An 18,084-nucleotide genomic window follows, 5' to 3' on the forward strand; every position below is an offset into this window, starting at 1 on the left:
CAACAATGTTATATAACAGCTATATATTTAATTGTAACAGTTACGTATATGTAATATTATTGACACAATAAAAACATAACTGTAATAAAATAAATATATAACATATTGCATTGTAAAAATATCAAAATAACATAATTATAATGTAAAAAAATCCATAGTTACACATCTGGGACTGCCTACTTCCGCGGTCACCCATCCAACTTTGAATCACCGTCGACGTTGCTTGACTTCGAAAATCGTACGCAACCTAGTACTTCATGATGATCCATGAACACTTGATGCTCATAAATACATATTTGTTATAGATCAGTTTAATAGATGTCAGAAACATGAAACTTGTAGTTAATTAATATTTTTATAAATAAATATAAATTTGCAGTTTTTTCCTGATTTTTACATATGCAAAATAACATGTGGAATAACTTATAAAAATATGTTTTTGCTTTGTTCTTTCGATAAAGCTAAATTATACCCCAGACAGCACGCAATATTTATAAAATATTCATAATATTTATTTAAATATTTTATCCAAATATTTTATAAATATCTTTGTGGTCTTAGATTTGACAAATCATAAAGATTTATCATAAATATTATAAAAATATTTATAAAATATTTATAAATATTTACAAAATATTACTTATACAAATTTTCATTTTTTATTTACCGTAAATATTATATATATAAATATACATATATAAAATATATCCATATATGTTTATACATACGAGGGCTGTATGATAAGTACCCGTGTTTACCGACTGATGGCACCACTGACGCAAAATGTGTATGCCATCCATAGAGCTTGTATTAATGGAGGAGTCATTGTTATATGCCGGAGTCCGCGCGGGGAGAATCAACAGAGACATGAATATATTCTCATATATTCTATCTCTTTTCGTGTTGGATATCCCCACCACTCCGTTTTCTAGAAAGAAAAAAGCACACATACGACAGGTATGAGCCTACCTACTTGGGCTTTGGGTTGTTACAATTAGTACAAAAAATTTTTACATACAAAAGTAATACTGTGCATTCATTGATTGGTATGCATCTTTTAGATTCTAAATTATGTACCACTTAATGAATGCACAGTGTTATCTTTGTAAGCAATTTTTTTTCGTACGAGTTCGAGAATCGGGCCTCAGATTGTATAGTTGCAAACCTGTTCCCACACGAAAAAAGACAGAATATATCCACCTCTTTGTCGATTCTCCCCGCGCGCGTCGCGATGCACCAAGGCCCCTCCATTAATACGATAGACCTTATAGATATGGACTGGCAATACCAAGCGAAACCGTGTCCATACTTCTCTCTCTAAAGAGTCCGGAAATATGTTTCGCGCATGCTTGTACATATTATACATTGAAATCCAATGATTGGATACGTTTTGGTCACGTGTTTTAACTTATGTGTGTGTATATATATGTATATACATATGTATGCATGTGTGCTGACATGCGCGATAGTTATTTCCGGTAACTTTAGAGAAAGAAGTACTAAAAAGTCTGTTTCTCTCTCGCACCTCTTCTGGACACCGTTTTCTATACACAAACTGTAGGCAATTGCCGGTCCATATCTATAAGGTTTATGATTAATACAAGCTCTATGATGCCATCATTTAACGCCATCTTTAAAACGATGACTATCAAAATTTCAGACAGATTTATCGAGTAGTTTTGTTTTGATAACTGTTGAAAGTCGTCAAGTTTGTGTTTGTTTGCAACCATGGAGAAAGAGCAATATCGATCAGTAATTCGATTTCTTTTTTTGGATGGGGAGACATGTGAGGAAATCAAAGTAAAGTTGCATGCTGTTTATAAGGACCATGCACCTTCAATGACTACCATCAGATATTGGTTTAATTAATTCAAGCGTGGTCCGTTTTTGATGAAGAGCGCCCAGGCCGTCCGATTGAGGTGACGACGGAGGATATGATTAACAAAATCCATGATATCGTGCAGGGGGTACAAACTTCTATCTTGGGGAAGTGGGAGACACTTTCAGCACCGCCTATGACATGCACTCAGAAATATGAACTAAAATAAGTGGTGGAGGAAATTGGCGGTACTTCAAAATGTGGCACGCACGCGCGCGCGTGTACGCGCGTATTATGCGCGTGTATTTTATATAATAAATTGAATATTATATAATAAACTTTAAATATTGTACAAATTGAATTATATAATAAACTAAATGTTTCAAACTTCTCAATAACCCAGAAAACATTTTGACATCCAATGTATATACATTGCATATACATCAGTGGATATGACATATCCTATGGACATACAGTGAAATACAAACGACATACATTGGATATCGTAGGTATGTGCAAATGCAACACAATGTATGTGCAGTGTATATCCATGAAATATACATGTGTATATTTGCTGAACATCCTACGTATATGTATATGTGTACATACAGAGAAGTACATATAGCAGATATCTTTTCATATGTACAATGAATATTTATTAGACATCCAATGTATATACACTGCATATACATCAGTGAATATGACATATCCTATGAACATACAGTAAAATACAAACGACATACATTGGATATCGTAGGTATGTGCAAATGCAACACAATGTATGTGCAGTGTATATTCACGAAATATACATGTGTATATTTGCCAAATATTCTACGTATATGTATATGTGTACATACAGAGAAGTACATATAGCAGATATCTTTTCATATGTACAATAAATATTTATTAGATATCCAGTGTATATACATTGCATATATATGAGTGGATATGACACATCCTATGTATGTGCAATGTATATCCGTATAATATACATATGTATAAGTGAGGTACATTCCATATATATTCGTAAAAGTATCAGATAATTTACATCTACACTGAATATTTATTTCATATCCAATGTATGTAAATTGCATATACATCTATGGATGACATTGTATGTATATACAGTGATCTACAAACGAGGCACTATACGTACATAGCATATGTCATAGCCATACACGAATATATACTATACATTTACATTGTATATTTACATTATAAATTTACGAAAATACCTTACATATACTTCTATATACTTGTATCTACAGACATAGGTACTTTTATATATAGAGGAGAGGACCCTAATATGTTACATACGCTAAATATGGGATAGCGGGGTTTCTGCTAAACAAATACGTCCAATTTTTTGGTTCCATCATGAACTTATTATCCTTGCGGTAAAACCTATTTAGTGTAAAATTCATTGTTCGATCATGCGTTCACTCGTTGGAAACGTGAAAATTGTTAATTTTAAGGTTGTAAAACACTCGACAGGTAAGTCTTATTTATTAAATAATAAATAAATATTTGGCAATGAGTTTTGCATGCAGCGATAGAGTAAGTTCCTATTAATAGGAAAATAACAGATATATTGACTTGCTTAATTGTAGAGGTTGGATTTGATGATCGCGAAATCGCAAGCCGTGGTGTCCGTAATATAGGATATTCAGGGTGCAAACAAACGACGAATTCCTTAAACGCCCAGACTTAAATGTCGGGAGAATATTTTAAGATATTTTGTTCAAATAATCCAAAGACGAGCCCTGGATGCAATACCACATACTCATGTTGGGCGCACACTAGCTGTACTGGCAATTTAAGATATAAGTATCTTTATGATTTTTGAAATATATAAGCTTTTGCAAATAAATATTACATTATATGTATTGAAAAATATTAAATAAAATTTTGTAATTGCAATACACATGAATTTTGCACTTTATTAGCGTTTTCTCGAGGTATCCCATATATTAGGAGCACACTTTTACGATTCTGCATAAAGCGATTCTCATTTTTCACATTTTACTCATTTTCAGAAAAATTATTTAAATAAATTTTTCCATTTCAGCATCTTAAGGCCTATTAAATTCCTTTTAAAATGAGCTACTACGTTTTTAAATTCTACTCATAGACTTCCGGCAATCACACAAAATAAAGATAGCATTCCATATTATGATCCTCTTCTCTATATATTCTGTATATTAAAATGAGAAAGGATTAAAGGTTTATGCAATGAAATATACATATTTACGAATATATGTGTATATATAATATATATACATTTATTTATTTTTAATGTATTACATTTACTAATATTAGATTAAAATTAAACTTTGAATTATTTTCAACATAAAATTAGACATTTCTTTGGTCAAAGAATTCCATAAATAAAAAAATTAAAAGACAAAAGCATGCTAAGTTACAATGTTAAGAAGCTCGTTCTAAAAAGGACTTTATCTATTTGAAAAAATATTAAATGAATCAAAATGTTTGTAAAATAATACTATTAATAATTAATACAGATATGCTGTAAAAAATTAAAACAATTAACTTTGTGTTGTTTAAAGCTATTGATTCACTACAGCTATGTTGAATTATGACATCAAAAATGACATAACTTTTTTTCTTGTGTAATATATCGAAATAAATGAGTTTTTTTGAATGCGATCATTCGTGTTTGATAGTATGAATTGGTAAAATCAACCAAACTCTCTTTCTTGTTAATAAATACACGTGTAACTCATTTGCATATGTTCTACAGTTTTAGTAAACGTGAACTTTGTGATGATTGAGCAACATTTACAGATTTACGAATCAAAAAGAGTGTTCGGTGGTTTTCATTAATCTATATTATCGAGTAATTGCATTCGAAAAATCTTATTCATTTCAATGTAGTTTACCAAAAAAAATTTGTATAATTTCTCTAATATTTTATAAATAAACCAAATATTTACAAAAATTTTACAAATATTTAGATTAAGCATTTTTTACAAACTTTAATTCCAAGTATGAAGCCAAAAAAATTCACGTTACCAATTAAATAAACGAAGATTATATATATGTATGGAAACAGCAATTGTACAATAATTAAAATTATGTTTATAATATAGAAAAAATAACGATAATTGGCATACTTTTTACTTATATTCTATTAATATCCTAATAGCAAGCATACATTATTTTGACGTATATTTGCTATCTGAGATAGTATTTATTAAATAATATCAATATAATATTTAGGCGATCTGTTTCAAAACTTGTCTAATATATTTCGATATTAAAGTCCAAAACATGTGTAACATCTCTTTTATTAATAATAAACTATAAATAATTATAAATAAACTTTGGAAATTTTTTTCAAAATTGCATTTAAAAAAAAATATAATTATGAACATAATTTTACATAAGATTCTGACTTTTATAAAACTCAAAAATCTGAATAAAATGCACATTTAATTAATTTTTCTTAAAAAATGCATGAGACAAGTTTGTGAACGAAACGCTTTATCTAAGTATATTCATAAAAGCTCTCACTACATAAAAACTAAAGATTGCACTGAAAAATATAGGTTTTAATGTTTACAATGTTCCTTATATTAATAAAGATTTATTAACATTACTTTAATTGGCTTTATTAAAAAAGTTGGAAAAAACGTTCTATTTTTATTTAAAATACTGTTAAGGATTGCAAATATAATTAAACTTATTTACTAATTAAAATGTATTAATTCCATAAAATATTAACAATTAAATTTTTTCAATTTTTAAAATTATTTTTAACTCTGATTATAAGTGTAATAGTGGAAAAGAAACGTATTGATCTCTAAATGGTAGAACTACTAATTTCCTATTTATGTCATCAATGGACCACATTTCCAGTAAATTATTACTTTTTTTTATATATTGTATGTCAAAGAAAGAAGATTTACATGGCTTGGAGTAAAAATCATTTTGTAAACTGTAATTATAACCTAAGAAGACTGCTGAATTTTCATGAAAAATAAAATTTTTTATTTCAATTATTGTTTTATTTGCGACGTTATTTTTCTTCGCGTCTACAACTTTGCCGTGCTTCTCAACAAAAGGGTTGGGCGCCAGGCGCGTAATCCGCGCCGCACAAAACTCGCAATACTCTCGGTACTTCGCACGACGGCCGAATGCCGGCTAGCCCGCCTCCACACGAAATGGCAGAGGGGCGAGGTTCTTTCTCGGTACGCGGAATAGGAGAGGAGAGGTCTCATGTGAATAACTAGATCGACTGAATAAATATAATAAGTATGTATTGAAGTTAGAATGGCAACAACGTTGTCATCGAGTACAATCTAATCGTGATACATGACTGCCTGGTACGGCTGTAGCGTACTTAGCTCAACATTCACAATAGCTCAAAGCTTACTCTGCACAGACTACAATCTACGTTCAATATGACGGCACACGACGTTAACAATACTTAATAGGCAATGAACGGGATAGGCCGCTACGTAACTTGCGCATTCCGTACAGAAATTCTCCTTTGCGGAAGCCCGCCTCGGTACTGCGCAACCGGCTCACACTCTCGGTATGCGGCAGATGAATCCCGGCGAATATTACTTTACACGCTATCCCGTCGCGAGACTATACTTCTTACGCAAATACAAAGATCGACTGTCTGCTCGACATATTCCCCCAGGGAGGAGACAATGGGCGTAATAACTAATCTATACGAGGCGAAGATCGACACGGCCCTGCTGGGCGGTGATTCGACTCTCGGTATCCCGAGGATAATAGATCCGCCCACCGAACGCTCGGTAGGGTAATTAATTCTCACTAAAGGCCGGGCCGGCCGGCTTCGCTCTTACCGCGTGGTCGAAGTGGTGGCCTTACAAGCAGGGTAGCGTCGTCGATGGCCGTGGAACCGCTCTCGTTGCTATCTCGCCGAACAGTGACGAACCGTGACCGGTCGGGGGCGCCGCGGACGCCGGCAGCGTCCCGCGCATCGATCGCGCTTCGATTTGCGCACACCGATCGCTAGTCGATGGGGGTCCTACGCCCGTCCTGCAGGATCTCAGCGTCCGAGGGCGCCTCTGGTCGTGACGCCGCCTAATTTGAAGGCCGCGGATTGCACGCCGCAATGTCCTTTGCTGTGTCGGCTGCCGCTGGGCCGGCTCGGGGTTGATCAGGCCCCGTCCGGCCTACTCCTCGGAGCCGTGGCTACCGCGCCGGCTGGGGCTTCCTCCACCCTGATAGTCGGATGTAAGTGCGCATGCTTCCTCCCCGGCGTCGCCTCCGGCTGCACCGGACTGCTGCTCCTTTCTCTACAATACAGTATAACGGCAGTGTTTGTCCCCTGACTTTTCCAACGTACCTCGGTACTGTACGCAATAACTTGCCCTTGCTCGCGCTGTCCTCCGGCTGTCCGGGGCCCCGCCGCTCGATCGTCTATGCTTCTTACTCATCTTCCCTCGACGGCTGCTCCGTTGATCACAAATGGTCATCTTGGCGCACCACTTCTCCCGCGGGTCGCGACTTCCGCTTCGCGGATACCTACGTGTCTTAAGAACTACAGAAATCTTATTTAGAAAAGGAGAGGCCGCTCCTCCCCCGCTCGGGGTAATGAGCGGCCCCAAATGACCTTTTCCCGGTCGGGCCATCCGGCCCTTGTGACTGACGAAAAACGTCACGTCACATATTATTCAACTCTACAAATCGGTCAGCAATTCTATTAATATTTAAACAATATTCAGTAGTTTTGAACTTTTTGTACTGAGGAGGATTACAAGTATTTATTAAAGGGCCATCAGAATGTTCCATTAACAATTTTGTAGACAAATTATTATCAGTATTCTTAATAGGTCTTAAAATATTATTTTCTTCAACGATTCGACGAACAACTTGTTGCAAGGGTTGAGAAGCTTTACGAACTTTTTTCTTTAGCTTTTGCATAAAATTTTCGAATGGGAAAGCACTAAAATTATCTAGTGAATCAAATAATCTTACACAATCGCTTAAGTGCAGAAAACTATGTATATTATGCGAAATAAAATCTGGACCATAAATTTGAATAGAATTAGTAATAAAATGCTTCATGAGCTCGTGAGCGTAAGAAATAAAATGTTCATATGTACATTGAATAATAATTATTAATTAAGATAGTGCTTGCCAAGCTAAGTGTAATAAAATTATTGTAAACTTTACGAGGCAGCACTTGCCTTAAGACTATTGGACCTGTATATAGTAAAAAAAGTCTAAATTCAGTTGCCTTATATCGCTTGCATTCTACAATAGATCGAGTCTTCCTTGAAAATTCACAGGGAATATATTTTCTTAGTTTAAGAAGGAAGTTAGAAATATCATTGACATCCTTTGCACGTAATTTGTGAGGAGGTCTACCAAATATCCATCCATAGCGTTTACTGCATAGCAATCTTTTAATTTCGCCTAACAAAAAATTATGCATATAGTCCAATGGCACATTATCAATAATATTAAAGCCTGAAATGTTAATGAAAAGAGTTTCACCAATGTGATGTTCTGGATGAAGTTTATTCTTAAAAGAATCATTTGTTCTTTTTACAAGATTTTCCGTTTCAACAAAACAAATAACATTGTTAATCATTTCTCCTTCTTGATTGCACTTTGTGCAGGAAAAGTAACCTGAATGACTTTTAAGTGATAGAACAAATGATTTTGCAGGTGTATCACAGATTAACATTTCAATTTTAAATTTGCATTTAACAATCTTGATTAATATGCCATTTGTTGTTAACTTTACACATTCGTTAACAAAATCATGTAAAAAATCATTTGGATTTGGTTTTTCATTTCCATGATAGAGAGCTACTAAGAAAATTTCATTTTTAAGGGCTATGATTGATTTGACTGAACACAAAATAGGCCAAAACGAACTGGCAGAACTTTTACTCAGGGGGAGCCCATCAGCTACCCCGAAATAGTGAAATAAACCAGATCCCAATTTTTTACCATATGATTTGTTAGGCGTTTTTAAAAGAGTGCGAGGATCTACTGGTAAATTGTTGGTGCAATAAGAAGGATCTTCGCGCAGAATGGTAAGCAGCTCTCTCAGTGCAGAGAAACTAATGCTGTTTTTTACAGCCCATTCAGCAATTTTTGAAGATAATTGCTTACTATTTTCGACATGGTCCAAACGCAAATTTGTATCTCTAATTGTGCTGTCAGAATTATAGAAGGGTTGTTCGTTGAACGTCAAGTTATCAATGTCTAAATAACTTGAACCAATGTTCTTGGTATCAGAATTATAATCAACTTTATTTGAGTAGTAACGATTGGTTTCATCAATTGTATTCTCAACCGTAAAATTTTGAACATGAGATTGATAAGTACTGTTAATAATTGCTACAGATTGGTTTACTTTTTTTTAAATATATCTAGAACGTTTTTCTCGGAAACTCTTTGTTTCATTCATTTTCACTTGAAATATCGAACATATATACTTAACAAAACTAAGCTTTAATAACCACAAATATTATAAATAATAGCTAATTCCCTACACACCCATTGAATACAAAGCTTGTTAGCTAAACTAAAAAAACCTATATCTCGTAGTTCAACCTTTCATACAAAATTTAATATTAATTATTAAAAATTGGAAAAATTAGATTACATTAAAACAATTTTAGACATGTAATAACAATGCGTGTAGAAGTAATAACTGTTAAGTCGAGACTAGACTATCAGTCTGTTCAAAAGAAAATAAAATGACATACGTTCAATATAAGCACACTATTATACTAGTGGCAAATGGCTACGTATCATTGTCATCAAGAGTGTTGGGTTGAATTTGGTTAGTCTTCTTCTGTGCATTAATGTATCGATCCTTACTTTTGACGAGCCAAGATTTTATATAGTTTATTGCCTCGACCTCAGTGGCGCTAGGAAATTTAGGATTTTTACGAACGACATCTGAAAATCGTGAAAAAATAAATAATGTATACTTTTATAAAATAAGATTTTTTAATTTATGAAATTATTCACAATTTCTATCTAACTTATATTATGATTTTTATCTAAAATAACAGCTGCAATGTTTAAATTTTTGAATACTTTTTTCTTTTTCGCACCTTCCCAAGAGTATAGCATTCCGACCTCGTTTAGTAGTATTCTATACATCATTCTTGTAATCAACTCTTTTAAGTTAGATCCCCCTATCCGACTCAACTCTTCAGTCTAAAATATAAAAAGTTTATTAAATAAAGGCTATTATAGAGAGATCAACATTAAACTTTAGTACATATTTAGTTGTTATTATAAAAAACAAAATTTATATAAAAATTAAGATAGAAAGTCTATTCATACCAATGCTATTGCATTATCGATTGATGCGTTAATCCAATCTTCCACCTTAATTAATGATTCTTCGGTCATCGGAAACAAATGCATAATTTTGAAAACTTCCGATCTATCATTACACAGGCACAAAAAAAGTGGTTGGTCCGGCGGACTAGACTAGTCAATCCTTATGTATTTTGACCCGCTGAATCCGAATCTAAAGTCAGAATTGCAAAGTTAGCTTGCATTTTATAACCACAAAAAAAATTCTTTTTTAATTACACAGGCACACAAAAAAAAGTAGTTGGTCCGGCGGACCAGACTAGTCAATCCTTATGTATTTTGACCTGCTGAATCTGAATCCAAGGTCAGAATTGCAAAGTTAACTCGCATTTCTTAACCTAAAAAAAATTTTTTTTGAGGTTACAAAAAAATGAGCTTCTTCAGAAATTCTGACCTTAGATTTGGATTCAGCGGGTCAAAATACATAAGGATAGACTAGTCTGGTCCGCCGGACCAACATTAAAAAAAAATTTTTTTTTGAGGTTAGGAAAAAATAAGCCAATTCAGCAATTCTGACCTTGGATTTGGATTCAGCGGGTCAAAATACATAAGAATAAACTAGTCTGGTTTGCCGGACCAACATTAAAAAAAAAAATTTTTTTTAGGTTAGAAAATGCGAGCTAACTTTGCAATTCTGACCTTGGATTCGGATTCAGCGGATCAAAATACATAGGAATTGACTAGTCTGGTCCGCAGGACCAACCACTTTTTTAATTTTGTGTGCCTGTGTGATCAGCGACCACGAAAATTCATAAATAATAAATTTCAAGCGAATCCGGGGCTCGATTCTTGAATTCATTTGCAAGAGAAACGTATTCGCAAATTCTGTTCTTACAGAAAAGTTGAAAATTTATTGGCTATCGTATGACTTTTAACCAATAAACTTGCAACTTTTCTGTTAGAGCGGGTATTTGCGCATACGTTTTCTTGCGAATGAATTCAAGAATCGAGCCCCCAGTCTATTTTGATAATTTTATCTGCCATATTAGATCCGCAATTATGAATTTTTCAAATTAATTTGAATCCGGATTCATATTCATTAACCTAAAAAGTATGGGTGTGTCAAATTTAAATTCGTATTGTCTTATCAGTGGTATTGATTACACTGATTGGACATGAAAAATTTTTTGGTTTTACAAGGCATCTGCCAATGTAAACCCCTGGAGCTGGTTCCTGGGCCCGTACGACTCCAGTTTTGTTTCGATTAGTCACGGCCCTTACAATTGTTTCGCTGCGAGGTTTTAACACGGTTTGTTGATATGATTTGAATTTCAGAGTAACGTCTCTTATCGTTAACTTTTTCTGGTTATAATCGCACGTTACTTGTTGCTTTCGTAGGAAATCTAATCCTAGGATGCCATCGTATTCTAGCGGAAAATCATCCTTTACTACGTACATCGGATGTTTTATCTTATGCTTGCCTAGCTCTATTGTTGCCTGTATTTTTCCTATGGTGTAGACCTTGTGGCCTGTTATCCCAACGAGGGCTATTCTTTTATGGCGTATTTTGGTTTCGCCTTTTAAATTTTTTACTTTTATTAACGAGAGTGTGGCTCCGGAATCGAATAACATGTCGATTTTGCCTGATTTGGTCTCTCGTATTGAAAGTGTGACTAAGTCGAGTCCGCTATCTTTGTGTGCGTCTCGCTTTACATGCGTAACTTGATACGCGGCGGCTGTGTGCGCCGAACTCAAGTTATCGCTCGAGCTCTCATCGCTGTTGCTGCTCGCTGATTCCGAGCATTTTGACTTTTTAATTTCTTTATTCTTATTTTTGCTATTTTTAGCTTTAGCCTTTATATCGTCTTTGGCTCTTTCTTTGGGCCAAGGGTCACCTTCTTTTTTAGGGTGCCCGTGTAATTTCCAGCATTTGTTCCGGGCATGTCCGGATTTTTTGCAATAATCGCAGTATGCGTTTAATGTATTTACGCGAGAGCGTCCTTTCGGTCTCGGTAATTTAAACTGTTTGGCATGTCGACTGTTTCGACATTCTCGTTCATTGTGGCCAGTTTTCCCGCACTTTTCGCATTGGGAAGTCGGTTTATGATTATTCTGCTGAGATTCAGTTTAGACCTCTTTCTTGTGTCCATTGGTTCGTGGATTAGGTCCCTTGACCTTTCCTTCTGCGCTTGCTTTTGCGATTGTTTCATAATGTTGAGTTGTCCAATCCCTCGAAGTCTTATTAATCTCGGGGATTATATTTCGTGCTTCTTTTAAGCTTGAATATTGGATGTGTGATCCGTGCTGGTGCCGTAAATCTCTGAACGATCGCCCATGTGAAGGATCTAGCGTGTGGCTAGTAAGGCGTCGCGTATTCCTGGCCATTTTCCTCGGCGGAGAGTGGACTTCGTTTTGATTTCCAAGTTGAGAACGAAGTTTGCGAATTTCAATTAATAGCTCATGGAGCATGTTCTCCATGGGGTATATCGGTCGCCTATTTATTTGTGGCGTTGCCGGTGTATTTCCATTTTGCTCGTGTGAGTCCTGAAGCTCTTGTGCTTTTTCTTCGGGTTCTTCCCGGATTACGCGGGGTAACGCATGTAACGGAGAGCGTGCCGACCGTCCCGCTACGTCTGTCCCCGTTAATGAACGTGTGTCCATATTGTCAATGTTTTACTTGGTGGACATTTACGTTTGGTTATAAGCGTGCGTGCTGAGTTCGCGTTACGGCTTATTTTGTAATATCGCGTATGTCGCGTTGTGCTAGTGCGTATGCCTTTGAATTACAGCAGCTATCCTAGCTATTTCTTTTACGGTAATTGCAGTTACCGGGGGTCAACCGATATTTCGTGTTACAATTTTATGTCGTCTTACGCTTGTTTCGCGTTACAATTTAATGTTTGTCGGACTTACATAAGTACGATGAGCTGCATGGTGCGGCGATCAGCTGAGCCTTGTCGTGGTAGGTCTCGGCGTCGTCTCGAGTTTTACTCTTATCGCTGACGCGCTATGTACGCTCCGGCGTGGCTGGCTTCCTGGCCTGTACAGCTGATTGCTCGGTGACGCTTGGTTCCTCTTGGATCTTCCTTTTGGCAGTGCAAATCCCCACCGCTGCCACCACTGTTGTACCCCTCGTTGTGAGTACGATTTTGGGATCGCTGCCAGAGATCTCGCGAGGAAGGTATTTCGTCACATACACCGTTATTTGTCTTGAACACTTTTATTCTTGTATTCAGTTACAATAGTTAGATCGCGACCCCGCAAGGCAGAGTGTCGCGTCTAGGAACTTGTTGTCCACGACCCCGCAAGGCAGAGTGTCGTGGTTGTATATTTAGTATAAGTTATCTCGGCGATACACGACCCCGCAAAGCAGAGTGTCGTGTGTAGTCTTAGTTTGTCTACTTCGGATTGACCCGATCCTCACCTTCTTTCGCCGGTTTATATATCCGATAATTCGGTAGTTGGATCGAAAGAAGGGGAGGATTGCGTGAGGGCGTAAATCGGTCAGTATTCCAAATTATTGCTTAGACAGCAAGTGCTGTCTAAGGAGCATTGCGCTAATTGTCGAGCGGATTGCGCGAAACCTCGCGCGATGCGCTCGATGCTGACTGCAGCTGACCGACTTACGTCATCGTGTTACTGACACCTTATCGTTATGAGTGTGTCACTCATAACAAACTTATGAAAAAAAAATTGAGGCCAGAACGAGAATCGAACCAGCGACTCCGCGCTTACGAAACTAGAGCTCTGTGCGCTTGGCTACGAGCGGCTCTGACAATAGGTTAAAATTTTCTGTACTTACAGATATCGGAAATCTTCAAAATCGATTTTCTCGAGTATTTTTGAGAAGCGCATCGTACTGCTTTAGGAAATTGAAGTCCGGGTACTGATCTTCAAATCCTATAAGTATAAAAAAAATCGGTGTTCCATGACCCGTAAGGTCCCCTTGTTAGACTTAAGCCAATTTTAAAGAAGCTGAAGTTGACTGAAGAGCAGCAGGAAGCGTTCAAAATCACTAATTCTACAACATTACTTACAAAGCTACTAGTTCTACAATGTTACTGAGTAAGCTACTAGTACTGGATAGTAATAATTTGTTACTCTTTCTTAATACTACAATGCTCACTATTTAGTTTGGATTTAAAATTTCTATATGGTAAGAAAAATTTTCATACATTCACAGATCATATTCAAAATTTTACAGTTATTGTTAATGAATCTATTTTGTTCTTATTATGCTCTTCGAACATATAATCATGTCAGCTTGGCAAACTTGAGAAGTTTCTGTGACAGCCACGCTTTGTTCATTATTACAAGCCGGCACATGATTATATGTTGCAAGCGTTTTAGTGAAACATGGACAAAATATGTTGCAAGCGCTTTAAGTGAAACATGGACAAAAGGTTTATTATCAATAATTGTAAAAGACAATAAACATAATTTTAAAAGTACAATTATAATTTAACTACAAATAAAAAATTTTTTTAATGTCTTTTTGAATGCATGAAAAGAATTGCATTAATTATAATAAATTGTTTTTTGGGATAGACAGTACTACACAATATTATTCTCCCTTCCTTCCCTCTCTTTCTCTCTTTCTCTCTCTCTCTTTCTCTTTCTTAATTTAACAATAATACTTTTTCTAGCACAATAATTATAATTTATTTATACGTATAAATAACAAATATGTGTAAATTGTTCACCATTACAAGCCGGCATATGTATGTTCCAAGAGCATTAAGTGAAACACAGACAAAATAGGTTTATTGCCAATAATTGTAAGAGAACAATAAACATAATTATAAAAGTATTATAATAAAGTGTTTTGGGATAGACATTTTTTAAAAGATTTACTACGCAATATTATTCTCTCGCCTTCCCTCTCTCTTTTTCAAATCCTTCTAGCACACTTATTATACATTTATATTTAAAAAATTAGAATATATTTAATATTCCAATATTATTTAAAGTAACGTTAACTTTTATATATATTATAAAAAGAAATGAGATATCTGACACTACAAAATGAGTGAAATCCCAACAAAATTACCTTTTTAAAAAAAAGGTATAAAAAAGCGCCAAGTATACGCGCGCATGAAACGCCCTCAAAGATCTATTTTTGTACAAAATAATTTTAATTTGGCACTACAAATGTACAAAATTTTAATAAAATTTTCTTTTCCCCCAAAAACAACAAATAATTTAATTTCTCTACAAAAGTAATGATATGAAGAAAATGCGCCAACCATGAAAATGGATGTTCATACAAACTAAAACATCCACTTTTACAAATAATTATTTGTACAAATATTATAAATAAATATTTTAATACAAATTTTACTACAAAAATTTGGCGCCGCTAAACCTAAAGAAAAAGAAAGAGAGCTGGCAAATTATTCGGTTTAGCGGCGCCAAGTTTTTGTAGTAAAATTTGTATTAAAATATTTATTTATAATATTTGTACAAATAATTATTTGTAAAAGTGGATGTTTTAGTTTGTATAAACATCCATTTTCATGGTTGGCGCATTTTCTTCATATCATTACTTTTGTAGAAAAATTAAATTATTTGTTGTTTTTGGGGGAAAAGAAAATTTTATTAAAATTTTGTACATTTTTCATTATACCACAATATTTTTCTTCTATGACACAAAACACTGTTTTTAACATATTGCTAGTTATTCCTTCTTCTGTACCTTTCTTTTTTGGTAATTCCCTAATGAACTTTCTTACTTGTTCTGTTGTAATTGACTCAAATTTTTCTAGCTCTCCCTTCTTTTCAATACAATAAATAGTTCTCTTATTTGTGCTCGTTGTATAATTCTTACCTATAGATTTTATTGTGTCTTTAATACTTTGTATATAATATAAGTTAAATTTATCAGCTATATCACACTCTATATTATTGTCTAATATTTCAAAATCTATTTTTCCTACAATTTTCGCGCCTATTGGTCCTCCTCTAATAAATTTTTTTTAATGATTTCCACATAGTTGTGGGATTGTTACTATTATGCTCAATCATGTTTTGATAATATTCTTTTTTCTTTGTTCTAATTAAACTAACTACTGCATTTCTTTCTATTTTAAATTGTTGCCAGTTTTGTTCCGTGCTATCGTACAGTGCTTTTCTATAAGCCTCATCTCTTCTAGTCGCTAGCTCTTCTATTTCCTTTGAATACCATTTTTCCTTTCCCATATTTTCGGTATTCTGAAAATTTTCTTAGGTGCTGAGATGTCTAGCGCATCTACAATACTATTAATTAAATTTTTTGCCCTTACATTAATATCTAACTTATTAATATCTAAATCATATCCTTTTTCTAAATTACTCTCCACTAGCTTAATAAACTCATCCGCATTATATCTACTATAATCCCTGCCACTGAATTCTTTATATTTACAATCTTGTTCGTATTTATCACGACTTTTATCCACGCATGATCCGTTATCTTAGGTTCGTACTTGATTTCTACATTTATATCTTTATTCGCAAAAACTAGATCTATAATTGTTTTATTATTTTCGGTAACTCTCGTTGGTTTATCAACATATTGCTTCATACCTAGACTTTGCATAGTCGTTAGCAGTTTATTTGTATAATAAGAGTCTGTCATACAATCTATATTAAAGTCTCCTCATATTATACACTTTTTTTTTATCGTTAATTCTTCTACTACCTCCTCTAAGAATCTTATAAACTCTCCATGTGACGCACTCAGTGAATGATATATTACTATTAACACTCCTTTAAACGATTTCTCTTTTACTTCTATTGCAACGCACAACACAATCCTTTCTAATTTTTTCAATACTACTATTTCATACTTGATATCGTCTCTTACATACAGAGCAACCCCCCTGTATTTCTATTTTCCGCGTCGCATCTAACTACACTGTATCCCGGTACACTTATTTCACTGTCTTCAATTTCCGCAATCAGTCTCGACTCCGACAATGCAATAACTGCCGGATTTAATTTCTTCATAATCTGATGCTGTATCTCGTCCTTATGTGCCATTAAACTTTGCGCGTTTGTATATATTATCTGATCTTCTTCTTTCTGTCATTGCTATTTTTTGGCTTCCCATCCACCTCTCCTCTTCTCCTCTTTGATAGCCCTCTTGTATGTCGGGCATTCCGGATCCAGAGCATCATGATCGTCTTTTATTTTTAAATTATATGTTTTTATTTTAAACATACAATTTACACATTTGTTCTGCTTCTCTCTACATTCACTTGCTTTATGTTTTCCTGTACATTTATGACACGTTTCATCTCTCGTACAGTTTTTTGCAATGTGGTAGAATCCCCAGCATTTGAAACATCTCTTTATGCTAAAGTGATTGAACACGGGACATTTTCTCGAGCCTATATTCAACTTTTCTTTTTTTAACATCAATTCATGTGTTACTTCATCTACTTCAATTATTAAAGATCTACCTACTTTTCCTTTTCTTCTAGATTGATTATCATCCATATTTTTTCTTTTCGGGATTTTCTTAACTATGCTTATATGAGATTCACCAATACTATTCTGTTTCTTTATTGTATCTATTAGCTCATTGTCATCCAACTCTATTTCTTTCTCGCTAATATTAACAATTTTTATTTTCGGCTTCTTTTGTAGTGATTCTGTAACATTATAATTGTCACCTAGTTTAGACTGTACTACATCTTTTAATTTATCTATTTCTTCTCCGGTCTCACATCCTAGAATTACTGTTCCTTCTCTTCCTTTTCGTACCTTTGTTATCCCCATTGGCATATTCTTAATATTAACGTTTTCTTTTATTATTTTTTTAGTCTCACATTTTTCACATCTATTTTTTAGTGGTCTCACTTTCTTGCTGAGTCTTCGGTTTGATGATTATGATGTTTTCCTTCTTTTTCTTTATTGCCTCACTGTAACTGCCGCGCACATTTTCCGCTGACGCCTGCATTCCACCTCGTATTATTTTTTGTAGGTCTTCCATT

At 34.5% G+C, this 18,084-nt stretch overlaps 1 protein-coding gene across 1 annotated transcript in view; it reads right to left on the reverse strand.

Annotated features, from left to right (window-relative positions):
- Window positions 1-12,207: 12,207 nt before the first annotated feature.
- Window positions 12,208-18,084, reverse strand: part of LOC118645059 — a 23,229-nt gene continuing 17,352 nt past the window's right edge. The window contains exon 3 of the mRNA XM_036285385.1: window positions 12,208-13,228. Coding sequence (XP_036141278.1) covers window positions 12,236-12,769 — 534 coding nt within the window. The 5' untranslated portion in view covers window positions 12,770-13,228 and the 3' untranslated portion in view covers window positions 12,208-12,235. The remainder of the gene's footprint in view (window positions 13,229-18,084) is intronic.

Source organism: Monomorium pharaonis, chromosome 4, assembly GCF_013373865.1.
Source record: "Monomorium pharaonis isolate MP-MQ-018 chromosome 4, ASM1337386v2, whole genome shotgun sequence".
Taxonomy (NCBI): Eukaryota; Metazoa; Arthropoda; class Insecta; order Hymenoptera; family Formicidae; genus Monomorium; species Monomorium pharaonis.